Source organism: Lagenorhynchus albirostris, chromosome X (genome assembly GCF_949774975.1).
Source record: "Lagenorhynchus albirostris chromosome X, mLagAlb1.1, whole genome shotgun sequence".
NCBI lineage: Eukaryota > Metazoa > Chordata > Mammalia > Artiodactyla > Delphinidae > Lagenorhynchus > Lagenorhynchus albirostris.
This window is the reverse complement of record NC_083116.1, coordinates 15,142,523-15,165,968: the sequence shown is the minus strand read 5'-3', so window position 1 is coordinate 15,165,968 and position 23,446 is coordinate 15,142,523. Positions and strand designations below refer to the sequence as shown.

At 41.6% G+C, this 23,446-nt stretch overlaps 1 protein-coding gene across 1 annotated transcript in view; it reads left to right on the top strand.

The window, feature by feature from the left end:
• Window positions 1–23,446, top strand: part of ADGRG4 (adhesion G protein-coupled receptor G4) — a 60,578-nt gene that overhangs the window by 5,261 nt on the left and 31,871 nt on the right. The window contains 14 exon segments of the mRNA XM_060137263.1: window positions 10,385–10,843; window positions 10,846–10,999; window positions 11,208–11,314; window positions 11,317–14,479; window positions 14,481–14,581; window positions 14,584–14,868; window positions 14,871–15,397; window positions 15,430–15,742; window positions 16,094–16,187; window positions 17,177–17,189; window positions 17,895–17,959; window positions 19,417–19,463; window positions 20,646–20,691; window positions 22,212–22,375. Coding sequence (XP_059993246.1) covers window positions 10,385–10,843; window positions 10,846–10,999; window positions 11,208–11,314; window positions 11,317–14,479; window positions 14,481–14,581; window positions 14,584–14,868; window positions 14,871–15,397; window positions 15,430–15,742; window positions 16,094–16,187; window positions 17,177–17,189; window positions 17,895–17,959; window positions 19,417–19,463; window positions 20,646–20,691; window positions 22,212–22,375 — 5,538 coding nt within the window.

Below are 23,446 nucleotides of genomic sequence, written 5' to 3'. Positions count from 1 at the left end.
AGAGATTGACTATATAGTTTATGTACTTTCTAAGGCCCACTATTAAGCCTTCTATCCAGTTATCAGCTCTGATAGGAAAGGTTTCATTGTGATGGGCTCTTCTAGCTAAAAGGCAATTTGGTTTTGCCCCTGTACATCAGTTCTCTGTGCTATCCTCATTTTTCATCACGAAAGATAAGCAAGAGCTGTTTGTAGTTCATTCAAACCTCCTAATTTGTAGTCTCCTGCACAGGGTGACATTCGCCTATGGATTCAGAGATGGAAGCTTCTAGCCTGTCTCTCTCTCTATTGCAGGATTCATTTTTCATGTCCTTGCCTGGAAACTGAACACAGACAACATTTTGAAAACAACTTTTTTTCTCATCATGTTAAAGATGCTCATTTCATATTTTTTCTACCCCACAGGCAGATGTGTCTGTGACAGTTTCTGGTCACCATTATCTCTCACAAATCTAATAAACACGCTCTGAATTATATTTCCAGAGGTCGTGATTGAAAGAAAAATCAGATGCAAAATGTGGGCTCGAAAAACGCAAAGATTTAATATGAGGTGATATACCCAAATCACAAGCAGAATTCGGTACCTTAGCAAATGTTCTACTTAATATTCTGTTGGCAGGTACATCCGCAACAAAATGCCTCATAAATATGCAGCTACTCTATACCTCTGTTCTCCAGCTCCCAATGATTACAATAATACAATTTGGTCTAAAGTGAAGGAGCAAATGGCAATTAAGCCCACAGGCCCCTGCGAATTAGCATGGATTATCACCGCTTTAAAATACAGAGACAGCAAAGCTCATGCAGATCACTTGTGCAAGTGATCACTTGTTCACAAATGGGAACAAGATGAATGCGGCAAAACATGTTTGTAAGCCCTTCAAAGATGGAGGCCAGACTCCGTGGCTTCTGTGGTCCCTGCAGTACAAATGGACATTCAGTTATCATTCAACTACCTGCACGGTGTGGGCTTTTGCATTTGCTTCTTTTAACTTGAATTTTTATTGAGATAACTGTAGATTCACATGCAGCTGAAGATCTCTTGTACACTTTGCCCAGTTTTCCCCAATTGTACCATTTTGCAAAACTATGGTATAGCAACCAGAATATTGACATGGATACAACCCACTGATCTTATTCAGATTTCTCTAGTTTTACTTGTACTATTTGCGTGTGTGTGTGTGTGTGTGTGTGTGTGTGTGTGTGTGTGTGTATTGAGTTCTATACAGTTTGATCACCTGTGTAGGTTTACGTGTCCACCACCACAGTCAAGATACTGAATGGGGGCTTCTCTGGTGGCGCAGTGGTTGGGGGTCCGCCTGCCGATGCAGGGGACGCGGGTTCGTGCCCCGGTCGGGGAGGATCCCACATGCCGCAGAGCGGCTGGGCCCGTGAGCCATGGCCGCTGAGCCTGCGCGTCCGGAGCCTGTGCTCCGCAATGGGAGAGGCCACAACAGTGAGAGGCCCGCGTACCGCAGAAAAAAAAAAAAAAAAAAAAAAGATACTGAATGGTTTCAACACTGCAACCATCCATGGTGTTGCCCTGTTATAAACACGCCCACCTCCCTCCTTCCCTTTTCCCCCACTTCTGCTTCCCACATCCCTAACCCTTGACAACTACAACTAATCTGTCCCGTTTGTAAAATTTTGTCATTTAAAAAATGTTAATAAATGGAGTCATGAAATATGTAACCTTTAAGGACTGGCTTTTTTTTCCACTTAGCATCATTCTCTGGAGAGTCATCCAGGTTGTTGTATGTATCCATAGTTTGTTTCTTTCCATTGTAGAATAGGATTCTATGGCATGGATATATCACTGTTTGTCTAGCCATTCACCTCTTAAAAGGCATCTGGGCTGATTCTAATTTTTGCCTATTACCAAAAAAAAAGCCTGCTATGAACATTTCTGTACAGGTTTCTGTGTGAGAATAAGTTTTCATTTCTCTGGGATAAATGCCCAAAAGTGTAATGGCTGGGCATTATGGTAGTTGCACATTTAGTTTTATATAAAACTGTCAGATTGTTTTTCAAAGTGGTTGTGTCATATTCTGTTCCACCAGCAAAGTATGAGTGGTCCAGTTTCTCTGCATCCTTGCCAGCATTGGGTGTTGTCACTATTTTTCAATGTTACCCATCCTGGTAAGTGTGTAGTGATTTTCATTGTGTTTTTTTTTTTTTTTTTTTTTTCGGTAGATGGGCCTCTCACTGTTGTGGCCTCTCCCGTTGTGGAGCACAGGCTCCGGACGCGCAGGCTCAGCGGCCATGGCTCACGGGCCCAGCCACTCTGCGGCATGTGGGATCTTCCCAGACCGGGGCACGAACCCGTGTCCCCTGCATCGGCAGGCGGACCCTCAACCACTGCGCCACCAGGGAAGCCCTTCATTGTGGTTTTAATTTGCATTTCCCTGATGCCTAATGATGTTGAATATCTTTTCCTGTGATTATTTGCCATCTGTATAACCTCTTCAGTGAAGTATTCATGTCTTTTACCGATTTTTCTCTCTTTTTTATTGAAGTATAGTTAATTTACTATGATGTGTTAGTTTCAAGTGTACAGCAAAGTGATTCAGTTATACATGTATATATTCTTTTTCAGATTCTTTTCTATTATAGGTTATTACAAGATATTGAGTATAGTTCACTGTGCTATACAGTAGGCCCTTGTTGTTTACCTGTTTTATATATAGTAGTGTGTGTATGTTAATCCCAAACTCCTAATTCATTGCACATTTTTTCATTGGATTTTTTATTTTTAATGTGGAGTCTTGAGAGTTCTTTATAGATTCTAGTCCTTTGTTGGATATATGCTTTGCAAATATTTTCTCCTAATCTGTAGATTACTCTCTTATCCTTTTCACGTGGGCTTTCACCAAGCAAAAGCTTTTAGTTTGGGTGAAGTACAATTTATTGATTTTTCTTTTTGTGGATCATGCTTTTGGCGTCAAGTCTAAGAACTCTTTGCTTGGTGTTAATTTGTATCCTCCAACCTTACTGAACTCACTTTTAAGTCCCAGGAGGTTTTTTGTGTTTTAGGTTTTTTTAGGTTCCTTGAGATTTTCTACATGGACAATCACATAATCTGCAATGCCTTTTTTTTTTTAAACATCTTTATTGGAGTATAATTGCTTTACAATGGTGAGTTAGTTTCTGCTTTATAACAAAGTGAATCAGTTATACATATACATATGTTCCCATATCTCTTCCCTCTTGCATCTCCCTCCCTCCCACCCCCCCACCCTCCCTATCCCATCCCTCTAGGTGGTCACAAAGCTGATCTCCCTGTGCTATGCGGCTGCTTCCCACTAGCTAGCTATTTTACATTTGGTAGTGTATATATGTCCATGCCACTCTCTCACTTTGTCACAGCTTACCCTTCCCCCTCCCCATGTCCTCAAGTTCATTCTCTAGTAGGTCTGTGTCTTTATTCCCATCTTACCTCTAGGTTCCTCATGACCTTTTTTTTCTTCTTAGATCCCATATATATGTGTTAGCATACGGTATTTGTCTTTCTCTTTCTGACTTACTTCACTCTGTATGACAGACTCTAGGTCTATCCACCTCATTACAAATAGCTCAATTTCATTTCTTTTTATGGCTGAGCAATATTCCATTGTGTATATGTGCCACATCTTCTTTATCCATTCATCTGTTGATGGACACTTAGTTTGCTTCCACGGATCTTTAATCCCTATGGATCCTGGTTAAAAAGCTACTGACGTTTGATTGGATTACCTCTATTTGGGATATGAGTGATTATTTAAGGAATATTGTTTCAGGGCATGGCTGTAATTGGGATCCACATTGGGTTTCAATGCCTAGGCTTGCAAGGGTGCCTTCATGTTTTGCTTTAGCACTGTGATTCTCTCTTCTAAAGTTTGTGTCTGACTATTTTAGGTGATAGCTTTCTCTTGAGCAGTTCAGCATTTGCAGAACTTGGCTTTTATTATCTAAATTTGTTAATTCTTGATTCTTTTAGGTAGAGTCTCTTCTTTCTCCAGGGTTTGTGATGATTCTGTGTGAATTGAAGGCATGCACTTATGGGTACTGGATAATTGAAGCACTAGCACACACTGTCTTATTTCTTTTTTTATTTTTTTTTATTTCATTTATTTTATTTTTACTATGTTTTTTGTTTGTGTGCAACTTTTCAAAAAATTTCCCAACATTTTATTAATGAAAAAATTTTAAATATATTGAGAAGTTGAAAGGCTTGTAGGATGAACACCCATGTACTCTCTACTAGATTTTACAATTCACATTTTACTCAACTTATTAAATACATCCACCAACCATCCTTCTCGCTCTATAGCAGTCCATCTTATTTTGTTGATGCATTTTACAGTAAGTTATAGAAACACTTTATACCATTACACATGTTAACATGAGTGTCATTAGTTTTCTTGTTTTTATTCATTCACAATTGATTGCAAGAAAGCTTTGTAAAGAATCTAGACATTCTGAGGTAGATCCATAACAAAAAAATAATGAAAAGAATGACACTGGTTTTACATTTTTGTAAATCTCTTTTATGGCCTAAATAGAAGACAACCAGATTCTCATATTTGCTTCTGAATTTAATCTGTTAGGACTTGGGTGTTTTTGGTTGCTATATATGCAGAAGATCTGCCCTCACACAGACATGCAACTGGAGAAGGGAGGAGTAATTTAATAGCCATTTTAGATCATTGTAGATCGTCTTCTTTGATACTACATCAAAATAATTGTAAAAGTCGAGCATGGGGACCACACTGTCTTATTTCTTCTCTACATATGTCACCGGCGGAAATCTCGTCTCAACACTGAACCTCTCTGGGCCTAATCTCTAAATGAGGGGATTGAATACAATCTCCAACACAGTGCTAAAATTCTGTGATTTAATTAAGGAAGATTTGAGTTTTTATTAATAAAGACTTTAGAGGAAAAACCTTGAGACAGTAACGTCTCTGGAAAAAAACCACTTTCATCTGAAAGATTCAATGGGAGGTTTGCTGAATTATACAAATCCAGGTTTTAAGTTAAAATGAAAGTTGCATTCATTCCTAGGAGATATCTGGTACTTAAAATGCCACCTGTTTGGCAATTTTGTTCAACTCATTTGTTTTTCTTTTTCTCAGTCTTATGCTTCTTTTTGAGATGCTTACAGGAAGTGTCAATAACAATTAACGTCTATAGCTCAGCCCTCTCCAGATAAAAATATCATGCCTAACTCCCATCCTCCGTGTTCTAAAAGAGTTTACTTGTTATGGATTTCTCTAACAGTGCTATTTGAATGCTGGATCAAAGAAGATTACTTAAGCTTTTGTGTTATGTAGTGTTTTATTGTCTTCCTAGAAGGTTAACGCAGCTCAATCATTAATCATTTGTAAAGGAATGGGAATTGTGAAATCTTCTCTCAACAATTAGTGCATTCATAGGGAGTGATTCAGGCCCTGGGATGCCACACTCCTCAAATGTGATATAAGTGACACTGTAACAGGTTTGCTAAGCCAGTTGGCTGTGGTAAAGCCATCTGCAAAAATGGGAACCAAGATCCTGACAATTCTCTTTTTACTTGCAGTTATGGAAAAATTTGAATGCAGAAGCTTGAAATAAATATTGTGCTGCTGAAATGTACCGGTTTCTTGATACTGCCTAATAGGATGTGAATCTCTGATAATTGAAACAATGCTGTAAAATTAAGTAAAAAAGTACTTCTTATATCACTTTGAGTTTTCTTTTTATAAATGTGTGAACTTTTGTCTACTCATCTATACAGTTAGTTGCAGGTTTCTGATTGTCACTCATTCTACTTGCTAATGACCACAAAATCCCAAAGGATATCCCCCACACATCTCAGAATTTCTATATATGCAAATTAAAAGTAATTTTAATGCTCGAGACAGTGAAATAAGTTAGTAGATTGTCTACCACCATAATTATTCCTACATCATAGGTATTATGCTTCCCAGGTAGATAAATTCAAAATGCTAATTTCCCAATGGCAAATATGCATGATTTCATTTTGGGTGATTTGAACTGGTAAAAAATTATGACTCAGTGTTGAATTTCACTATGCACCATTTTCACTTGGATGTTCCACCATCATTCCAAATTCCACTTATCCGAGCCTGAAGCGGGTGTTTTTCTTCCGAGTGAGGCTGCCCTCCCAATTTTCCTATTTCTATGAATATCACCACTGTTCTCCAAGTAGCCCAAAAGCAAAAGTCAAGTTCTCTGACATTTCTCTGTCTTCATCTCTTAAACCTCTTCACTAACATAAACTGTCATGTCAATTCTTCCTTTCCAATAGCTGTAGGATTAGGGTTCCCCACACTACTCTCATCTCATTCCAAGCCTTCATCATTTCCACTTGTTCAGTTAGCCTGCAAATATTTATTGGACATCTACCACATGCCAGGCCCTGTACTAGGCACTGGGGATGTAATGGTGAGTGAGCAAAGAAAGATGAAGGCCCTACTCATAAAGCGTAGTGAGGAAGACAGGTATTAATAAGCACACACACATGAAAAACTGCATCTGTGACAAGTACTATGAAGAAGAGGTATGAGGGTTGTCATAAGAGGTATGTCATAAGAGCCTAGAATAGATTGGTTTGACCTAGTTATGGAGGCAAAGGAAGGCAGTCTTCCCTAAAAAAGTGATGCATGAGCGAGATCTGGAGGAAGAATAGAAGTTAATCAGATGAAGAAGGGTGGGAAGATCATTCTAAGTAGAGGCAACAGGACATGCAGTAGTCTTGTGGTGGGAAAATAATGCCAAGTATTGCAGGACTAAAATGAGGCTGCCGGGCTGAAGCCCAGAAAACAAGGGAGAAACTTAGTACAAACTGAGGCTGGAGAGGCAGGTAGAGACCAAACCATGCATAGTTTTTTTAGGCTCTATTAAGAAAATTTTTTTTAATCCTATGAGTAATACAAGGCCACTAACAGGAGCTGAGTATGTGAAGGTGTGTGTGTATGTGTGAGAGACACGTGATCAAATCTGCATGTCAGAAAGATCATTCTGATTGCATTATGGAACAGATTGGAGGGGCCCCAAGAGTAGAGGCAGAATCTAGTTGGGAAGCTACTGTAGTAGTCCAGGTGAGAGATTGATGGTGGCTTGGTCAGAGTGGTAAGTGATAAAGGTGGGGATAAACAGGTGGAGTAAAGAACTATTCAGCAGGTAAGATCCATAAGACAAGATTATGGATTGGCTATAGCAGGTGGGAGGAAATGAAGGAGACAGAGGGAGAGGGTTTTGGCTTACACAATTAAATGTATGATTCACTGTGGGAATACTGAAAGAGAACCCAGTTTGGAGAGAGTTCAAGTTGGGGCATATTGAGTTGAGGTGTTAATGAGATATCCAAGAGATGATGTCAAGTGAGCAATTAGTCATGTAAATGTGGAGCTCAGAATAGAGATCTGATCTAGAGATATAACTTGGAGATTCATCTGTGTATATGTGTAAGTTGGAATCCCAGATGTGAAGAAACTATAGAGGGACTTGCCTGGTGGCGCAGTGGGTAAGACTCTGTGCTCCCAATGCAGGGGGCCCAGGTTCGATCCCTGGTTGGGGAACTAGATCCCACATGCATGCTGCAACTAAGAGTTCGCATGCCACAACTAAGGAGCCCACATGTGTCAACTGAGACCTGGTGCAGCCAAAATAATTAATTAATTAAAAAAAAGAAATTATAGAGTGAGAAGAAAAGAGGTGCTGGGACCAAGCCTTGGGGAACCCTGATATTTAATGGCCAGGTGAAATAGGATGTGTCTGCAAAGGTGATAGCCAGAAGGAGTGGCCAGAGAAGTAGGAGAAAAACCAAGAGTGCGTTATGTCATAGAAGTCAACTCAAAGAATATCTTAAGAAGGAAGGAGTGGTCAACATTATCAAAAGCTGTTGAAAGGTCAAGTGAGATGAGGACTGAAAAAGTATCCATTGTATCTGTCTACATGGAGGCCATTGGTGGCCTTAGTGAGTGTTGTTCAGTTGAATGATGATGGCAGAAGCCAGATTACTGTGGGCTAAAGAATGGGTCAGGGGAGCATGAAGACAGCCAGTAGAGATCAATTTTCTTTAAAGAAGTTTGGGTGTGATGGGGAGCAGAGTGACAGGGCAGTACCTGCAGAAGGATGTGGATTTTTTTAAATCTTATTTATTTATTTTTGGCTGCTTTGGTTCTTTGTTGCTGTGCGTGGCTTCCTCTATTTGTGGCGAGCGGGGGCTACTCTTCGTTGCGGTGTGCAGGCTTCTCACTGTGGTGGCTTCTCTTGTTGCAGAGCACGGGCTCTAGGCACGTGGGCTTCAGTAGTTGTGGCACATGGGCTCAGTAGTTGTGGCACACCAGCTTAGTTGCTCCACGGCATGTGGGAATCTTCCCGGGCCAGGGCTCGAACCCGTGTCCCCTGCATTGGCAGGCGGATTCTTAACCACTGCGCCACCAGGGAAGCCCGGGGTTTTTTATGTTTTATTGCAACAGACTGGAACATGTTTTAAATCAGGAAGGGGAAGGCTCCTTAGGGAAAGGAGGGATGACTGTTGGTGTCAGCTTTCTGAGACGGCAGCACAGCTAAGTTTCTACCTGATGACTTCCTTTGTTTTTTCCTATGAAATAAGAGGAAAAGGTTACTTGATAAACATGTGAGGGTAAAGTTTGAGAATGGAGAAGGTTTTCAGTAATTATTGCAGAGAGTAGGAGCATAAATTGACCAGAGAAAAGTGGTAGGCTGGATGGGCAGTGTGAAAAGCTTATTTGAAGTTGGTGATCATGAATATATAGACATACTAATTCATCCTCCTGTGTGACTGTGCCCATCATTACATTAGAATGCAGGAAGAAAATATTGTGAAACTTCTGTTTATATTTATTTTTATCATATTCTTTTTTTTGTGTGTGTGTGGTACGCGGGCCTCTCACTGCTGTGGCCTCTTCCATTGTGGAGCACAGGCTCCGGACGCGCAGGCTCAGCGGCCATGTCTCACGGGCCCAGCCGCTCCGCGGCATGTGGGGTCTTCCCGGACCAGGGCACGAACCCGTGTCCCCTGCATCGCAGGCAGACTCTCAACCACTGCGCCACCAGGGAAACCCTATCATATTCTTTTGGCATATTTTGAGTATGTTTATAATGTACATAATGTAAATTTATTATACATATGTATACATTATTGGTAAATATATATACATAAATGGCATATGTTAAAGAAATTTTAATCTTGGGGTCCCAGATCAAAACATTTTCAGTTTATAGTACTGAGATGAATAATAGGCATTTGACAACAGTTAATCATTTTTTGAGCACTTCCTATATGCCAGGTGCTATGCTAAGTATTTTACATGCATTAACTCAATTCTCAAAACAATTTTTTAAGGTCGGTGTTATTATCTCACATTACAGAGGAGGAAATTGAAACACAGAGAGGTTAATTAACTAGTCCATGATTACATAATGAATAAATGAGGGAGCCAGGATTTAAAAATACATCTATTTGAATCCAAAGCTGGTCCTCCTTTTTTGGGAAGACTTTAACCACACAATCCAATTTCTGTAATAGATATAGGACCATTCAAGTCATCTATTTCTTCTTAAGCGAGTTTGACCACTTGTCTTTCAAGAAATTGGTTCATTTCCCAAAGTTAATCCTCTCACTCAGTGTGCTACTCTAGTATGCACCCCTCTTTTAGGAGTGCCTATATTTTTTTATGGAGACACGATGGAATGGATATCCTTCTACCTGTTACTTAACCAGGGCATTATGAGAACCATATATAGATTTTGGAAAGTAGAAAATCATCTTAAGAAAAACCAAGTAAAAAAAAAGAAAGAAGGAAGGAAGGAAGGAAAGAAAGAAAAAGAAAGAAATAAAAAAAGAAGGAAAGAAAGAAAGAAAGAAAAATCAAGTACAGTTGGCCCTTGAACAATGTGGAGATTAGGAATGTCAACCCTCCAGAGCAGGGAAAATCACGTTACAATTTTTTTGTTTTGGCTGCGCCCCGTGGCATGTGGGATCTTAATTTGAACCCTGCACCCCCTGCAGTGGAAGCGCAGAGACTTAACAACTGGACCACCAGTGAAGTCCCCCCATTACAACTTATAGTTGGCCCTCTGTATCTGTGCTTTCTCCATATCTGCTCTTCCGCATCTGAGGATTCAGCCAACCGTGGATTGTGTAGTACTGTAGTATTTACTATTGAAAAAAAATCTGCGTATAAGTGGACCCACACAGTTCAAACCCTATAATTCAAGGGTCAGCTGTAATCACATGATTTGATTTATATCTGATACTTATCTCCTCTTAAAAATGTGAAAAACCATTATAGAGCTGTTTCTTAAATTGTCTCTGACTTCTAAAGTTGAATCCAAGTGACATCCAAGTGACACATGCTTTGTAATTTTTCAGTTGTTTCTGAAAATATAGCAATTCAGGAAACAACTACAACTCTTTCACAGCAAATAGATTTGACAACACCACTCCAAGTTACTGGACTAAAACCACAAAAGACGGTCTATTCTTCTACCGTGGAGTCTAAAAGCATGCCTGTATTTGCAACTGATTATACAACCAGATCGTATTCCAATACAACATCTCCACCTCTGGAAACAATGACTGCACCAATTTTTAAAAAGACATCCATAGCTGAGACAGCTACATTCGCAGCAGACATTTCGTCTACTTCAGCAGCCATTGCTCTGTCTACCAAGAGTACCTCCATAGGCCCTACTGCCAATTCCATGAAAATAAGTAAATCCCCATCTTCAGAGAGCACAAGGACAACAAAAATGGCTGAATCCATTGCTACTGAGACCTTTCATCCAACAGTAGCTACTAGTTTTCTGTACACATCTGGATTTACCAAGAGTTAATTACATTCAAAACTTCAGTGACTGGATCTCAGTCGGCTGTTAGGAGGACAACATATTTATTCTCATCTATTGAGTCGATATCCATGTCTACAACATCTTGACCCAAATCCACAGGTATGGGGGCACTCCCTATCTCCACAGCTAGCCAGGAGTTTTTTTTTTTTGTGGTACGCAGGCCTCTCATTGTTGTGGCCTCTCCCATTGTGGAGCACGGGCTCCGGACGCGCAGGCTCAGCGGCCATGGCTCACGGGCCCAGCCGCTCCGTGGCATGTGGGATTTTCCCGGACCAGGGCACGAACCCGTGTCCCCTGCATCGGCAGGCGGACTCTCAACCACTGCGCCACCAGGGAAGCCCTAGCCAGGAGTTTCTTGCATCTACAGCTGCTGGAAGTGTACCTCAGTCCACGGTGGACCAGACTTCAGCTACAACTACTCACGTTGGGACTGCATCAGCACTGCCACCTGAGTCTGTCTCCTCTCCACAGCTGTTCCAGTGGATTCTGTATTTCCTAGAAATCAGACGGCATCCACATTGGCAACAACTGATATGGAAATACCCTTTACAGTTTATTCAACTAGGTCTATTGAAATGACACCTGCGCTAAGAACAGTTGAAACAGAGCCGGCATTTACAAATTTCCAGGATGTCTCTTCACCCAGAGTGGAGGGCACAATATCTACCTCTGTGCCAAAAGAGGCCTCTTCCGTGGCCCTTTCTTTTAGGACATCCTCTCCATTCACCAGAGCTCAGAGTGTACAGACAGTTATTGATGCTGAGACTACACATGCAGCCTTGACTACTGGGATCACACTTGCACCTACAGTGGCTGGAACTATGCTTTACCCCACAATCACTGGGCCAGTATATACCCAGAATACACCCCCCGGTGGTGAAAACATGCTTTCTCTGATTTCCACTAGATCAGCTTCCACATCCAAGGTGTCTGAGTCTGGTCCCACATCAGTAACTGATGAAGGTAACCATCTATCCTCCACCAATGAGATCATTTGGACTTCCAGGCCAGAACAGACTCTGTTGACATCAGCATTCCATGGGAGTACTTCTAATACAGAGCATTCATCCACAACTGCTAATATTATCATCCAACCAGAAGCATCCATAGAGAGTGAGGCCACTACCACCGCTGATGTTACTACCGACAGATATACAGCAGTTCTATCCAAATTGACATCTCCGTGGTTTGCTAATTTCTCCACAGTTTCTGAAGCCACATCTGTAACCAAACTGCCTGAGTGTAAACTTACCAGCTTACTACTAAAACCCACCTCTATGTCCACAGTAGCTGGAAATGAACTTCTTTCAACACCAAGGGAGACAGTTGTTCCACCAGTAGATAGAATATCTACCCTTGCTTATGTTGAACCAAATTTTTCTACTGAGGAGAGTGCTTCTGAGAACACGCAAACAGAGACAAATGGTACAATTGCATCTGGAGAGACAATAGCCCCTGTTGCAGAGTCTGCAACAGCACAAAGATTCAGAACTGCTGTGACAAGGAAAGAAACCACTTCCCATTTTCTTAAGGGAAAATCGACTGTAGCAGCGACAACCGAGGTTTCTCCATTTGCAACGATACTGGAAGCAACAGATGAATCTGTTTCCCCACTTCCTGATATGGAGAAGCTGACTACCCAATTGGATAATACAACTGCAACTACTGAAGCGAGAGAAAGTTGGCTTTCTACAAAATCGGTGAAAACCACGCCTAAGAATTCACCTCATGGAACTACAGAAATCTTTAATTCCACCCACATCTACACAGCACATTGGACTTCAGAGACTCTACCTGAGGGGAATCCAGCCCCATCTCCCACTTGTGGGAGCACAGAGACATTTTCTGAACCCTTGGGTGCTTCCACCACAAGGATACTGAGGATGAGTTTTGCCACTATCCCTACAGACAGGACGGCTATGTCCTTGACTGCTGGTGCCTTGTTTCCACAGCCTATAGCCACGCATTCCTCAGCAGCCCCTGTGCCTATTACCCTTGTGTTCTCACTGCCGGTTAATGTCTCTGCTGTCACCTCTATGGTGCTGTCTGAGGAGACTAAGGTTACCATGCCTGGGCCTTCTACATTGGCCAGGGCTTCCTCCACATCTCTGCCCTCAGATATCTCAACTCTGTCATCAGCTGCAGTGACCACAGCATCGATGCCGCCATTGGATCAGAGCACTTCCACAACCAGCGGTACCGTGCCTTCCCACAGAGACTCCATCCACACCACTTCAGAGGCCACAGGGATCTCTGTCAGGATGACACCCACGGCGGTTCCCTCTCTGGCAGAAACTCGAGTCCCCTCGCTGAGGCCTCCCACTCCTGTGGCAACTAAGGCTGAGACCACCATTCTGTCCCCGTCAGCTGACACAGTAACCCCTTCCACACCCACTCTTGGCTGCTCTAAAGCTCTCCCTGACAGCACTCCTGTTGTGTCCTCCACTCATGTAACCTCAACTATGTCTACACCATTAGCAACCCAACCCATAGCTCAAGTGGAGGAGACTTTTACCCCTGCTCTCAGCTTTCCATACACTTTCAGTGGTAGTGGACACGTTGTTAGCTTGGCTACCGGCACCACAGACACTTCCATTGTTGATGACACTATGCCCTCACACACCTCCGCCAACAAGCTTATTGCTTCACTCTACGGTCACATTTCTCAATCTTCCACACATCCTGTAAACACACTGGTCCCCACCTTATTAGTGACTGACATTTCTACCTTATCTTCTGACAAGGAGCGGATGACCACCTCCCTGGGAAAGACCCCTAGAACTCTGAAGGTGACAGAAATGTCCTCATCAAAGAATCCTCTTATTTCAGACTCCCACAGTACTTCATCCTCGGAAATGACAGACACAGGATTTGCTGAGGGCACGAAAATTTCCAGTCACCAAACACATTCACTTTCAGAGACTCCGTTTGTGACTCCACCTAATGAGAGTCCAACTTCATCTCCCACTTCTGGGAGCGCGCACACTCCACCTACCTCAACAGCAGATGTCCACATTTCAGAAACGCCTCCCAGTCTTGGGAAAACAGCTCTCCCTTCACAAGCTCTGACAATGACCACGCTTTTGTCTCCTGAAAAAGAGAGCATGAGTGCCCTCTCAGTATATACTCCCAGGACTGAGAAAAAGGTAGTAAGCACTACCTCTGCGACTCACCCGTTCTCACACCGCCAGGATACTTCATCTGCAGATACCATAACTTCTGGGACAACCAGGATATCAAATCCTGTAAACAATAACACAGCTCCTTCACACTTGCTTTCATCTAGGACTCAACCTGAGGTGTCTTCAGTTGCCTCTCCTATTTCTGAAAGCACACAGAGCTCCCCTGAGACTCCGTCTCTTTCCACAGCTCGACTATCTAATGCCAATTTTACAACTATGTGTCCTGACAGGATCGCTACAGCCCTTTCTGCTCCAAATGTACCTACAGCACTTCTTGGGAAAACCGCTATGGCAACGTCCATTCCCATCTACCAGAGGTCCCCACGGCCAGTTAGTGTCACTGCCTTCACCTCCAAAAGCGTTTCTGACACTCCCACGGTACTAATGACTGAATCTTCTAAAACAGCGCTCGCAGATTGTTTGAAAAGTCTCTGTAGCCACTTCTGGGCCTGTGGCTGAGATGTCAGCTAATGACTCTGCGCTTCCACCTTCTGCTGTTTCTTCTGATGCTTCCACAACAGCTGGATCATTCTATACTTATTGTCTTCAATTACCCCCAGGCCTTCTATGACCGTGCAAACATCGACATTGGATGTCACACCTGTGACATATGCTGAGTCTACTTCAAAAAGCACTGTGGCTTCCTGTGCTTTCACTACTTCAGAAATAACCGAGGTGTCCTCCAGGATCACACCTACATCCTTATCCTCCCCAACAGAGCCAACTTCTCCTTCTGTGAAAACTATTCCAACCACTATAATGGCTGGGCTAGTGACTACATTCGTAAGCACGCCTGCCTCTCCTCTATTCAGTTCTAAGAACATGAAGCTATTTCTTCCATTCCAAAGACCACATTTTCACCATTTCTATCAACAACACGACAACCATCACAACGATATGAGGCCTCCACTCTGGGCATATTCTCTGGGATTACTAATAGCTCTCTGTCTACTGTAAGCAGTGGTAAAGTAACGGTTCTCACAAATACTTATTCCAGAATTGCCACCCCTGAAAGTGTGCTTTCATCTACTCCCTCAGAAAATCCCCACACTTCCTTGAATATTCAGGTTTCCCCCTCTTTGACTGGCTTTAAGAGCACTCCTGGACCCACAAAAAGTGTAAAAGCCACCACTTACCATTCTTCAAGTACAGAAAAGATGACTTCCTTGTCAGAAAATACTTCAACAGCCGGGACAAAAGGTGCCACGTCTGTGAATGCACCTGTTTCATACCCTCCCTGGATTCCATCCAGTACAGCTCCACCCTCTTTGACATCATTTCTGTTTTCACCTCAAAGTACTGAAGCCGAGTTCTCTACTCCAAAGACTTCTTTTCCTCCTACATCCCAAATGGTTAATAATGGTTGAATGGTTGAATTGACCACACCCGGTCTATTGGTGCTATGCTTCTACCTAGCCCTACAACAACATCTACGTGGAGCAGAATCCCAGCTGCATCAGCATCCCCGACATTAGTTCCTCCTAAGCCCACACAGGACTCCGTTCTAAATATAGCCACCACTACATCCACTGCTACTGGAGCCCCATCTCCACTCATATCCACTGGAGTAACACATCCTTCTACAGCAAGTGTGTCTTCACTAACGTCTTCCTCTTTTGAGACAACCTGGCCTGACTCCACACCTTCCTTTTTATCTATGGAAACTTTGACTTCACCAATTGCTGTTAAGTCCAAAGGTATGTTCCGCAATATATGTGGCATCACAGAATGCATGCACAATGGGATGTGTGTTCTCCAAGGGAGCCAGTTCTCTGAAGGCAGAAAGGTAAAAAGAAGGGTACAGGTATTTCTTATTTATTTATTTATTTTTTGCAGTACGTGGGCCTCTCACTGTTGTGGCCTCTCCCGTTGCTGAGCACAGGCTCCAGACGCGCAGGCTCAGCGGTCATGGCTCGCGGGCCCAGCTGCTCCGCGGCATGTGGGATCTTCCCAGACCGGGGCACGAACCCGTGTCCCCTGCATCGGCAGGCGGACTCTCAACCACTGCACCACCAGGGAAGCCCTAATCTCCTTATTTTTAATTACAGTTTCCTTCTACAATATTGAAATGAGCTTCTCTGTCTTTGATGAAGAGCTAAGGATCCCTATTACCAGGGTTGTAAAAGAATTTGCAAAAAATTGGTAAATAATCTTTTGAATATTTGTGCTACATAAAAAATACGTGAAAAAAATATGACTGAGTAGATTAAAACTAGGCTACACTTTTTTTCTACCCATAATTTCACAGCAAATTGGTTTTGATTATTTTTGCTGCAAATTTATCCACTCTGTAATCAACACCATGAGGATGTATGAGGTCTCTCTTTCATAGTGCAAATGCTAAAAGCTTTTATGGGATGTTATTATTTTAATTGGTTTAGAACTGTGCATTTCCCTCCACTGACATGAATTCTGGGTCTTTGCCAAATTTCCCTATTTGGGGAACCTAGGAGAGCCGTGATAACATAGCGTATGCCATTATACTTAAAATATTTTTGTTTTCTGCATTTTCATTTCTTCTCTCTTTTACATAAGAGATGTTTCAGTTATCCTTACATTTTTCTGATGATAAGAGTAATACGTAAAAAATTCAGAGACTAAAATCTGAAACCCAGAAAGTAAATATCCTCCCTGATATTGCTTCTTGTATTAACTCCTCTTACCAGTTTAAAGTATATTCTTTCAGATTTTTTCTATACATATAATAACAGTGATACATGTGTGTTCCTTTACAAAAGTAATTAGAATCAGTAATTACGCTATTCTGCAACTTGCTTTCTTTCCACTTAACCCTGTATCTTTGAGCACATTCATGCTGGTAAATATAGATCTACCTCATATACTTTAACAGGATTTCACTGGATCGTTGTATTGTAGTATTTCTTTTTAATCCAGGCATCTTTTTGTGGACATTTAAGTTGTTTCTATTTTTTTCTCTATTTGGAAACAATGCTGACAATGATGCCCTTGCAATAAATTTGGGGGGCACTTGAGTATTTCTGTAGGATAAATTCCTAGAACTGGAATAGCTGGATCAAAGGACATGAATGTTTCACATTTTAATAGCTATCACTAAGTGACCTCCCACCAACAGTAAACGATGATGTCTGTTTTCCCTCTCTCCCCATCAGCATTTATTTTCAAGTATATACGACATGATTATAAGTGCTTGAAAAGGGGGGGGTGTATTCATCCACCAGGGCTGCCATAACAAAATATGATGCACTAGGTGGTTTAAATGACAGGCTTTTCTTTCGTTTTCTTTTTAATTGTGGTATAGTTGACTTACGATGCTGGGTCAGCTTCGGGTGTATAGCAAAGTGGTTCAGTTATGTGTATGTTATTTTACAGACATTTATTTTCTTACAGTTCTGGAGCTTGGAAGTCCAAAATCATGGTGCTGGCAGGGTTGGTTTCTGGTGAGGCGTGTCTCCTTGGCTTGTAGATGGCCACCTCACTGTGTCCTCCCACATGGCATTTTCTGTGTGTGTGCACGCAGAGAAAGAGAGATCTCTGGTGTCTCTTCCTCTTCTTATAAGGACACCAGTCCTATCAGATTAGGGCTCCACCCTTATGACCTCATTTAGCCTTAATTACCTCCTTAAAGGCCCTATTTCCAAATACAGTCACATGAAGGGGTTAGAGCTTCAACATGAATTTGGGGGGGGGGACACAGTTCATCCCATAACAATAGGTAAAATGTAAATTGAAAAGCTGAGTGGAGAGATGGAGATGTTGAACCAACTGAAATAATGAATGCAGCTTAATGATCACATCATCTCAGGTAACGTTGCTGGGTTAAGAAAGAGCAGCAGGAGTCCTCAAACTGATATGTCTTATCTTTTACAGTTGACTTCTATATTTCAGGACAGTGAATCTGTTCTTGCTAATCTGGCTGTTCAAATTAAAAGCAGGTATGTGAGTGTCATCCACTGTGGGTCTGTTTCTATCCCGAGGGGATTTCCTTTGTTTTTCTCTGAGATTTAGAGACTGCTGCATTTTGAGTTTCATCTTCCCTTCTGAGTGTAAGTTCTCTTTGGAATGAGAAAGAAGTTTATATTATTACTGTAGGGTATAAAGCCAATGGGAGAACAAAACAGAAGAAAGTAAATAGGGGAAACAGTAGAATTGGACTCAGTTACCCCTAATACCACTTTTAGCTTTAATATGCTATGATTGTGTGACTTAAGGAAAAAAAAATCATGTCTTAAAGGGATGAAAGGCTAGGGATGGCCATTGCATGAGGATTTATAAGACCTTTTACTTTTGGATAATGCACTTTCAGGAATTAGAAATTCCAAGGGAATTTGAAATGTTTAAAGTGAGTGAGGAACGCTGGTTAGTTCAAGACCTGCCTGGGGCACAGATTTGGAGAGGTGATTGCAGTGAAATTGGCAGGCACTGAGTAGTATCCAGAAGACCATGACAAAGGCAACTGGTCATCTGAGAACTATTTTCTCTGCTCCTGCCCTGCACATATACTAGCCCCCTGTCAAAGGGACATCCAGAAGAATCCCTTTGAAAAATAAGCATGGTTCTGGTATACCATAGTAAGCTGATTTTTTAAAACATTGAATGTGACTGCCTGTCTTCCATACCCTGGGATTTTGGTTTCTTTTGCGTGTTCAAACACAAATGGGTTCAAGAAGGTTCATAGAATGTAATGGAAGTAAATCCACGATAGGTTATTAAAAGAAAATTGGAAATGTCTGGAGTATACAACATTCTTTTAAAGAACTGTGTCTATGATTTTTCTTTATCACCAAGGTAATATGTGGTCATTGTAAAATCTTAGAGCTTTACAGAACTATATAGCATGGATAGCAAAAATCTTCAGAAACCTGCCTTTCCCCACCTACTCTGGTTAACAGCTTATTTTATATATTTCTCTAGATTTGTTGCCATGTGTTTACTAAGAGAATGGGCTCCCACTCTACACACTGTTTTACAACTTTCTTTTCTTGTTTTAGAATACCTCATGTACATCCTCTCAGGCCAATACATACAGATCTAGCTTATTCATTTTGATGACTGCGTAGAATTCTTTTGTACGGGTGTGCCTTGGTGTATTTATCCAATTACCTTAGTGATGGACATTTCAGTTACTTCACTTTAGTATATCTATTTTATACACCCCGGCTGGTATAGATTTCTAGAAGTGGGATTGCTGAAGCAAAGTCTTACCACCATTTTGGAGTGCAAATAATGACCCAGCTCTTTTAAAGTGTCTCCTTAGAGCCCTAGTATTATGAGAATTCCAAGCTGGTGGATGTTACTGTTTTGCCTGAGTTGTCATTCTCCTGAACTTGTTCCCTCATGTATTTGGTACTATATTTCATTTTTCTATAATTTTTTGATGATTTTGGTACAGAGATACTACTGAGGAAGAAATAACCATGGACCGAACGTTTGTAAGTAATTTTTCAAAACAAATCTACTTGCGACCCATCCTATACCTGATTAGATATAGCTAAATAGCTCTTCCATTCAAGGGTATATTATCAGGCAAAGTTCAGTTGTGATAACTGAGGGTCAAATTACATTACTTTCTTTGGGATCTGCACAAGAAGCCACTAAGAAAGCCATCCTCTGCTTTTCTGAACTGTCTATGTGGTAGTTTTTTGAGGCACATTTTGGGGGCTACAGTAGTATGGAATGATTTGGGGATTGTAAATGATAAATGGAATTTCTTGGTTGTAGACATCTGGCAAGAAAGCCTGGTTTTTCCAAGAGTGACACAATTGTTTGCAAGACAGGCATTCACGTAATAAATCCAGAGTGTGACAAAACTATCTTCCATCATCTGTTCCAGTGCGTCAAAGCTTTACAATGTTAGATTCTGAAAGAATTAGTATGCGCCCAGGGTTTAAGGTGTTTAAATCTGAGACAAATATTTTGACTATACAAAATACAGTCAAGCCTACAGTGCATTGCAAATTATCTGCCATCATTTAAAATACACTCTGTAAATACCTGAGTCAGAATTTAAAGATTGAACACAGTATAGATAACATCACATAAGTAAAATTCCTGTCAAATAATAGATGTAAAAACCTTTTGGTGATAATATGGTCCCCAGAGTCAGGCTGCCTGGGTTAGAATCTCTGCTTTTCCACTTCCTAACTGTGAGACCTTGGGCAACTTAATTAAACTTCCTATGCCTCAGTTTCCTCATCTGTAAAATGAGGATAATAATATCACCGTTCTTCACAGGGCTGTTGGAAAGATGGAACGAGATAACTTACATACAGTGCTTAGCACAGGACATAGAGTACAGTGAAATCTTGTTAGTGTTAAAATTATCATCACCATGTTTGGATCCAAATCCTGTGAGCCATCAGCTGTGGGATACTGGGCAGATCATTTAAGTTCTGTGAGACTAGAAAATGGGGTGACCACCCCTGCATTACCTACCCTACAGTGTTGGTGTCAGGACTAAATGCATTGATGTTTTTGCAGGTGATTTTTAGATGGCAATGGGTTACATAAATGTAAAGTATAATTACGATCGTGGTTGTTAACGATAAGCCCCCTAGTCAATTGTGACGTTTGTTTAAAGATTTCAGTGACTACGTACTTTTCTTTTGCGTTATTTGAAACAGAGAGAAAGGCAAGGAATGGCTACAATTTCCCGTGTACCATACAGGTAGGAGCTGAGTTTATTCGTAGCTGGTACATTTAGTTCTGATTTTCCTTCCATTTAATTCTGTATGTGTAGCCTGTTGGTCAGAGTTGTCAGAAGGAGATCAAAGTACCCGGTGGTTATTTTACAGATGCTGTAAATGGGCTCTTGCCTTCACGAAATAAGTTGTTTTTGTTGGTCACGGCACAGCCTAACAGCCTGCCTGCTGCCTCTTTGTAGTGAAGAGAAAATGGGGTCCAAAGTGGTCATGATTTGGGGATAGGTCAATAAAGCATTTATTGTCATCAAAAAAGTCCAGGAAATACTGAGCAGGGAAATTGAAAAACAACATGGAAAGCAGCCTCGGTCCTGTTCAGACTCGTGGTCTGGCTCCTCCCAGAACACTGGCTATTGCTGGTCTGCTCGATGCAGCCCAAGAAGGACATATAGCCATAGGAGGCTCATGGAAAGGTCATTAAAATGTTCAGGGTGCTAAGGGTAGAGGGTCTGCTCTACTCTTGCAGCAAGAGGAGAGGGTTAAAAAAGAAGAGTCCTCTTCAGACTGAGAAGATGAAAGCTGAGAAGATAGTCTACCAGTGGAATGGGTAGGATGAACAGGGACTTCACCAAATATGGATCAGTCGCGGGGGGGGGGCATGGCTTCGATTGGACATAGAGAGAAATTTTAGGTAAACACAGGCGCATCTGACTTTCAAGAGCTGATAGGAAATATAGGAAATGGGTTCTTCCAAAAGATGTATCTACAAATGGAAATGGAGAAAAGGCGTAGGTAAGTTTGTGAATCTGAAATGTGCTCAGTAATGGAGGAGTAGAGGAATTTAGAATGTTTGAGGACCTCACTATAGAGATCGAGGTTAAGGACAGCCCTATTCTTTCATAACATATCTTTTAGTAGACAGAACATTCCGAAATGAAATATTAGGTCTTTGTGACCTTGGCTAAGGCTCAGTTCCTTCATCTGTAGAATGGGGATAATAATAGCACTACCTCATGAAGTTCTTGTGAAGATAACATGAATTAAAACATGCAGAACAAGAGCTCTACAAATGTTGGCTACTGTTATTATCATTATTATTCTATTATAGAAATAGGCCTTCTTCAGAACGCAGCTTTGTAGACTAATTGAGCATGTGCCTATTTGCCTTATTATTGCGGTAATGATGGGTAAATTAGAGACCAGAACGGTAAAAGGTTTTCTCTGAAGTAATAAATCCTGAGTACTCCATCTTCCCTATTAATTATCACAAACTCCTAGAAATCGCATGGCTAGTCAATTTCAACATAATGCAAATGTTGCTGACTCTTCTTTTGAAAATGGGTTTTGAGTTGTTTGTTTTGGATATGAGAAAATTTATCAGATGACTTCAATATGCTGTCTTCCATCATTTCTTAAGATTTGCCACTTAATAGCTGTAAAATGCTTGACATTTATGGACTACTAATTAAGTCATCTGCAACGCAGGCCAAGTTGCACTCTGTGGCCATAACTCCAACATCTTTTTTTTTTTTGCTCTTCTTTTTAGCTGTGCTTGTCAGGTCATCATAAAGGCCAACTCTTCATTAGTGCCTACCAAATTGATTAGCAGGATCAAAAGTAAAATACATGGCAACCTCACTCATGGAAACTTCACACCAGGTCAGTTGACGTTATTAGTAAAGTCTGAACACGTTGCAGTGAAAAAACAAGGTAATTTCCATTGGGTATTTCCATATAAATTCACTCTTTGTTATAAAGCTCCAAATGCATACATAGTAAGAGATTCTGCCTTCAGAGGGGGAGAGAAACTGTCTTCGATTTCCTTTCCACAGCCTCAGTGCTCATCTTGCCCTGGCAACCTTTCTACCTGGAAGAGCTTTAAAAACGAGTGCCGGAGGGGTTACCAGAGACCATCGATCCGCTCTGGATATTAGCAGCGGCCAGTTCATCAATGGAGTGGGCGGACTGTTTCTCTTGCTTAAATACACCAGAGAGGGAGAAGAAGGCGTCTTACATCCTCACTCAGAGAGAAAACTGGAATGGTTGGGCAAGGCTGGCTGGCCCGCTTCTCCGGCCACCCTGATTTCTGGAATCAGGGTCATAAACCTCGTGGGTGGTCAGTAAAAACTGGGACCTTGGGAATTCCCTGGTGGTCCAGTGGTTAAGAATCCATGCTCTCACTGACGTGGGCCCAGGTTCGATCTCTGGTCGGGGAACTAAGATCCTGCAAGCCGCGTGGCGTGGCCAAAACAACTACCTCCCCCCGCAAAAAACAAACAAACCTGGGACCTTACCACATAAACTTAGCTCAGGACATGTCTCCCTTAATGTGACAACACTTGGCAGCAAAACCTTGCCGTCAGCATCAACAAGAGAACAGAGCACCCTGGTCTGTACTACCGATGACGAATACACTGAGTTTACTAAAACCAAATCCACCCCAGAGCCCATTAAGAAGGGAGGCGCCACCAGAAAAAGAAGCCAGCCTTTAGCCTCCTGTCACTGCACCTCAAACCATTAACAACTGCCACTCAAAAGGAAGGCAATCGACAGGTGGGGACTGATTTGATTTTTCACTCTACATCCCTTTGCGTGGCTTGATTTTTTTCAATGCCTATGTACCATTTTAATAGAGCCAAAGCAGAAAAACTGGCCCATCAAGTGGTAGTTTTAAGGCAAAGGACCAAATGTGAGATCGTACTGGGAGCCTTATTTAAAAAAAAAAAAAAAAAGATTCCATTTAATGTTATTTTCAGCCTGGTTTAAATTGCCTGGTAGAAA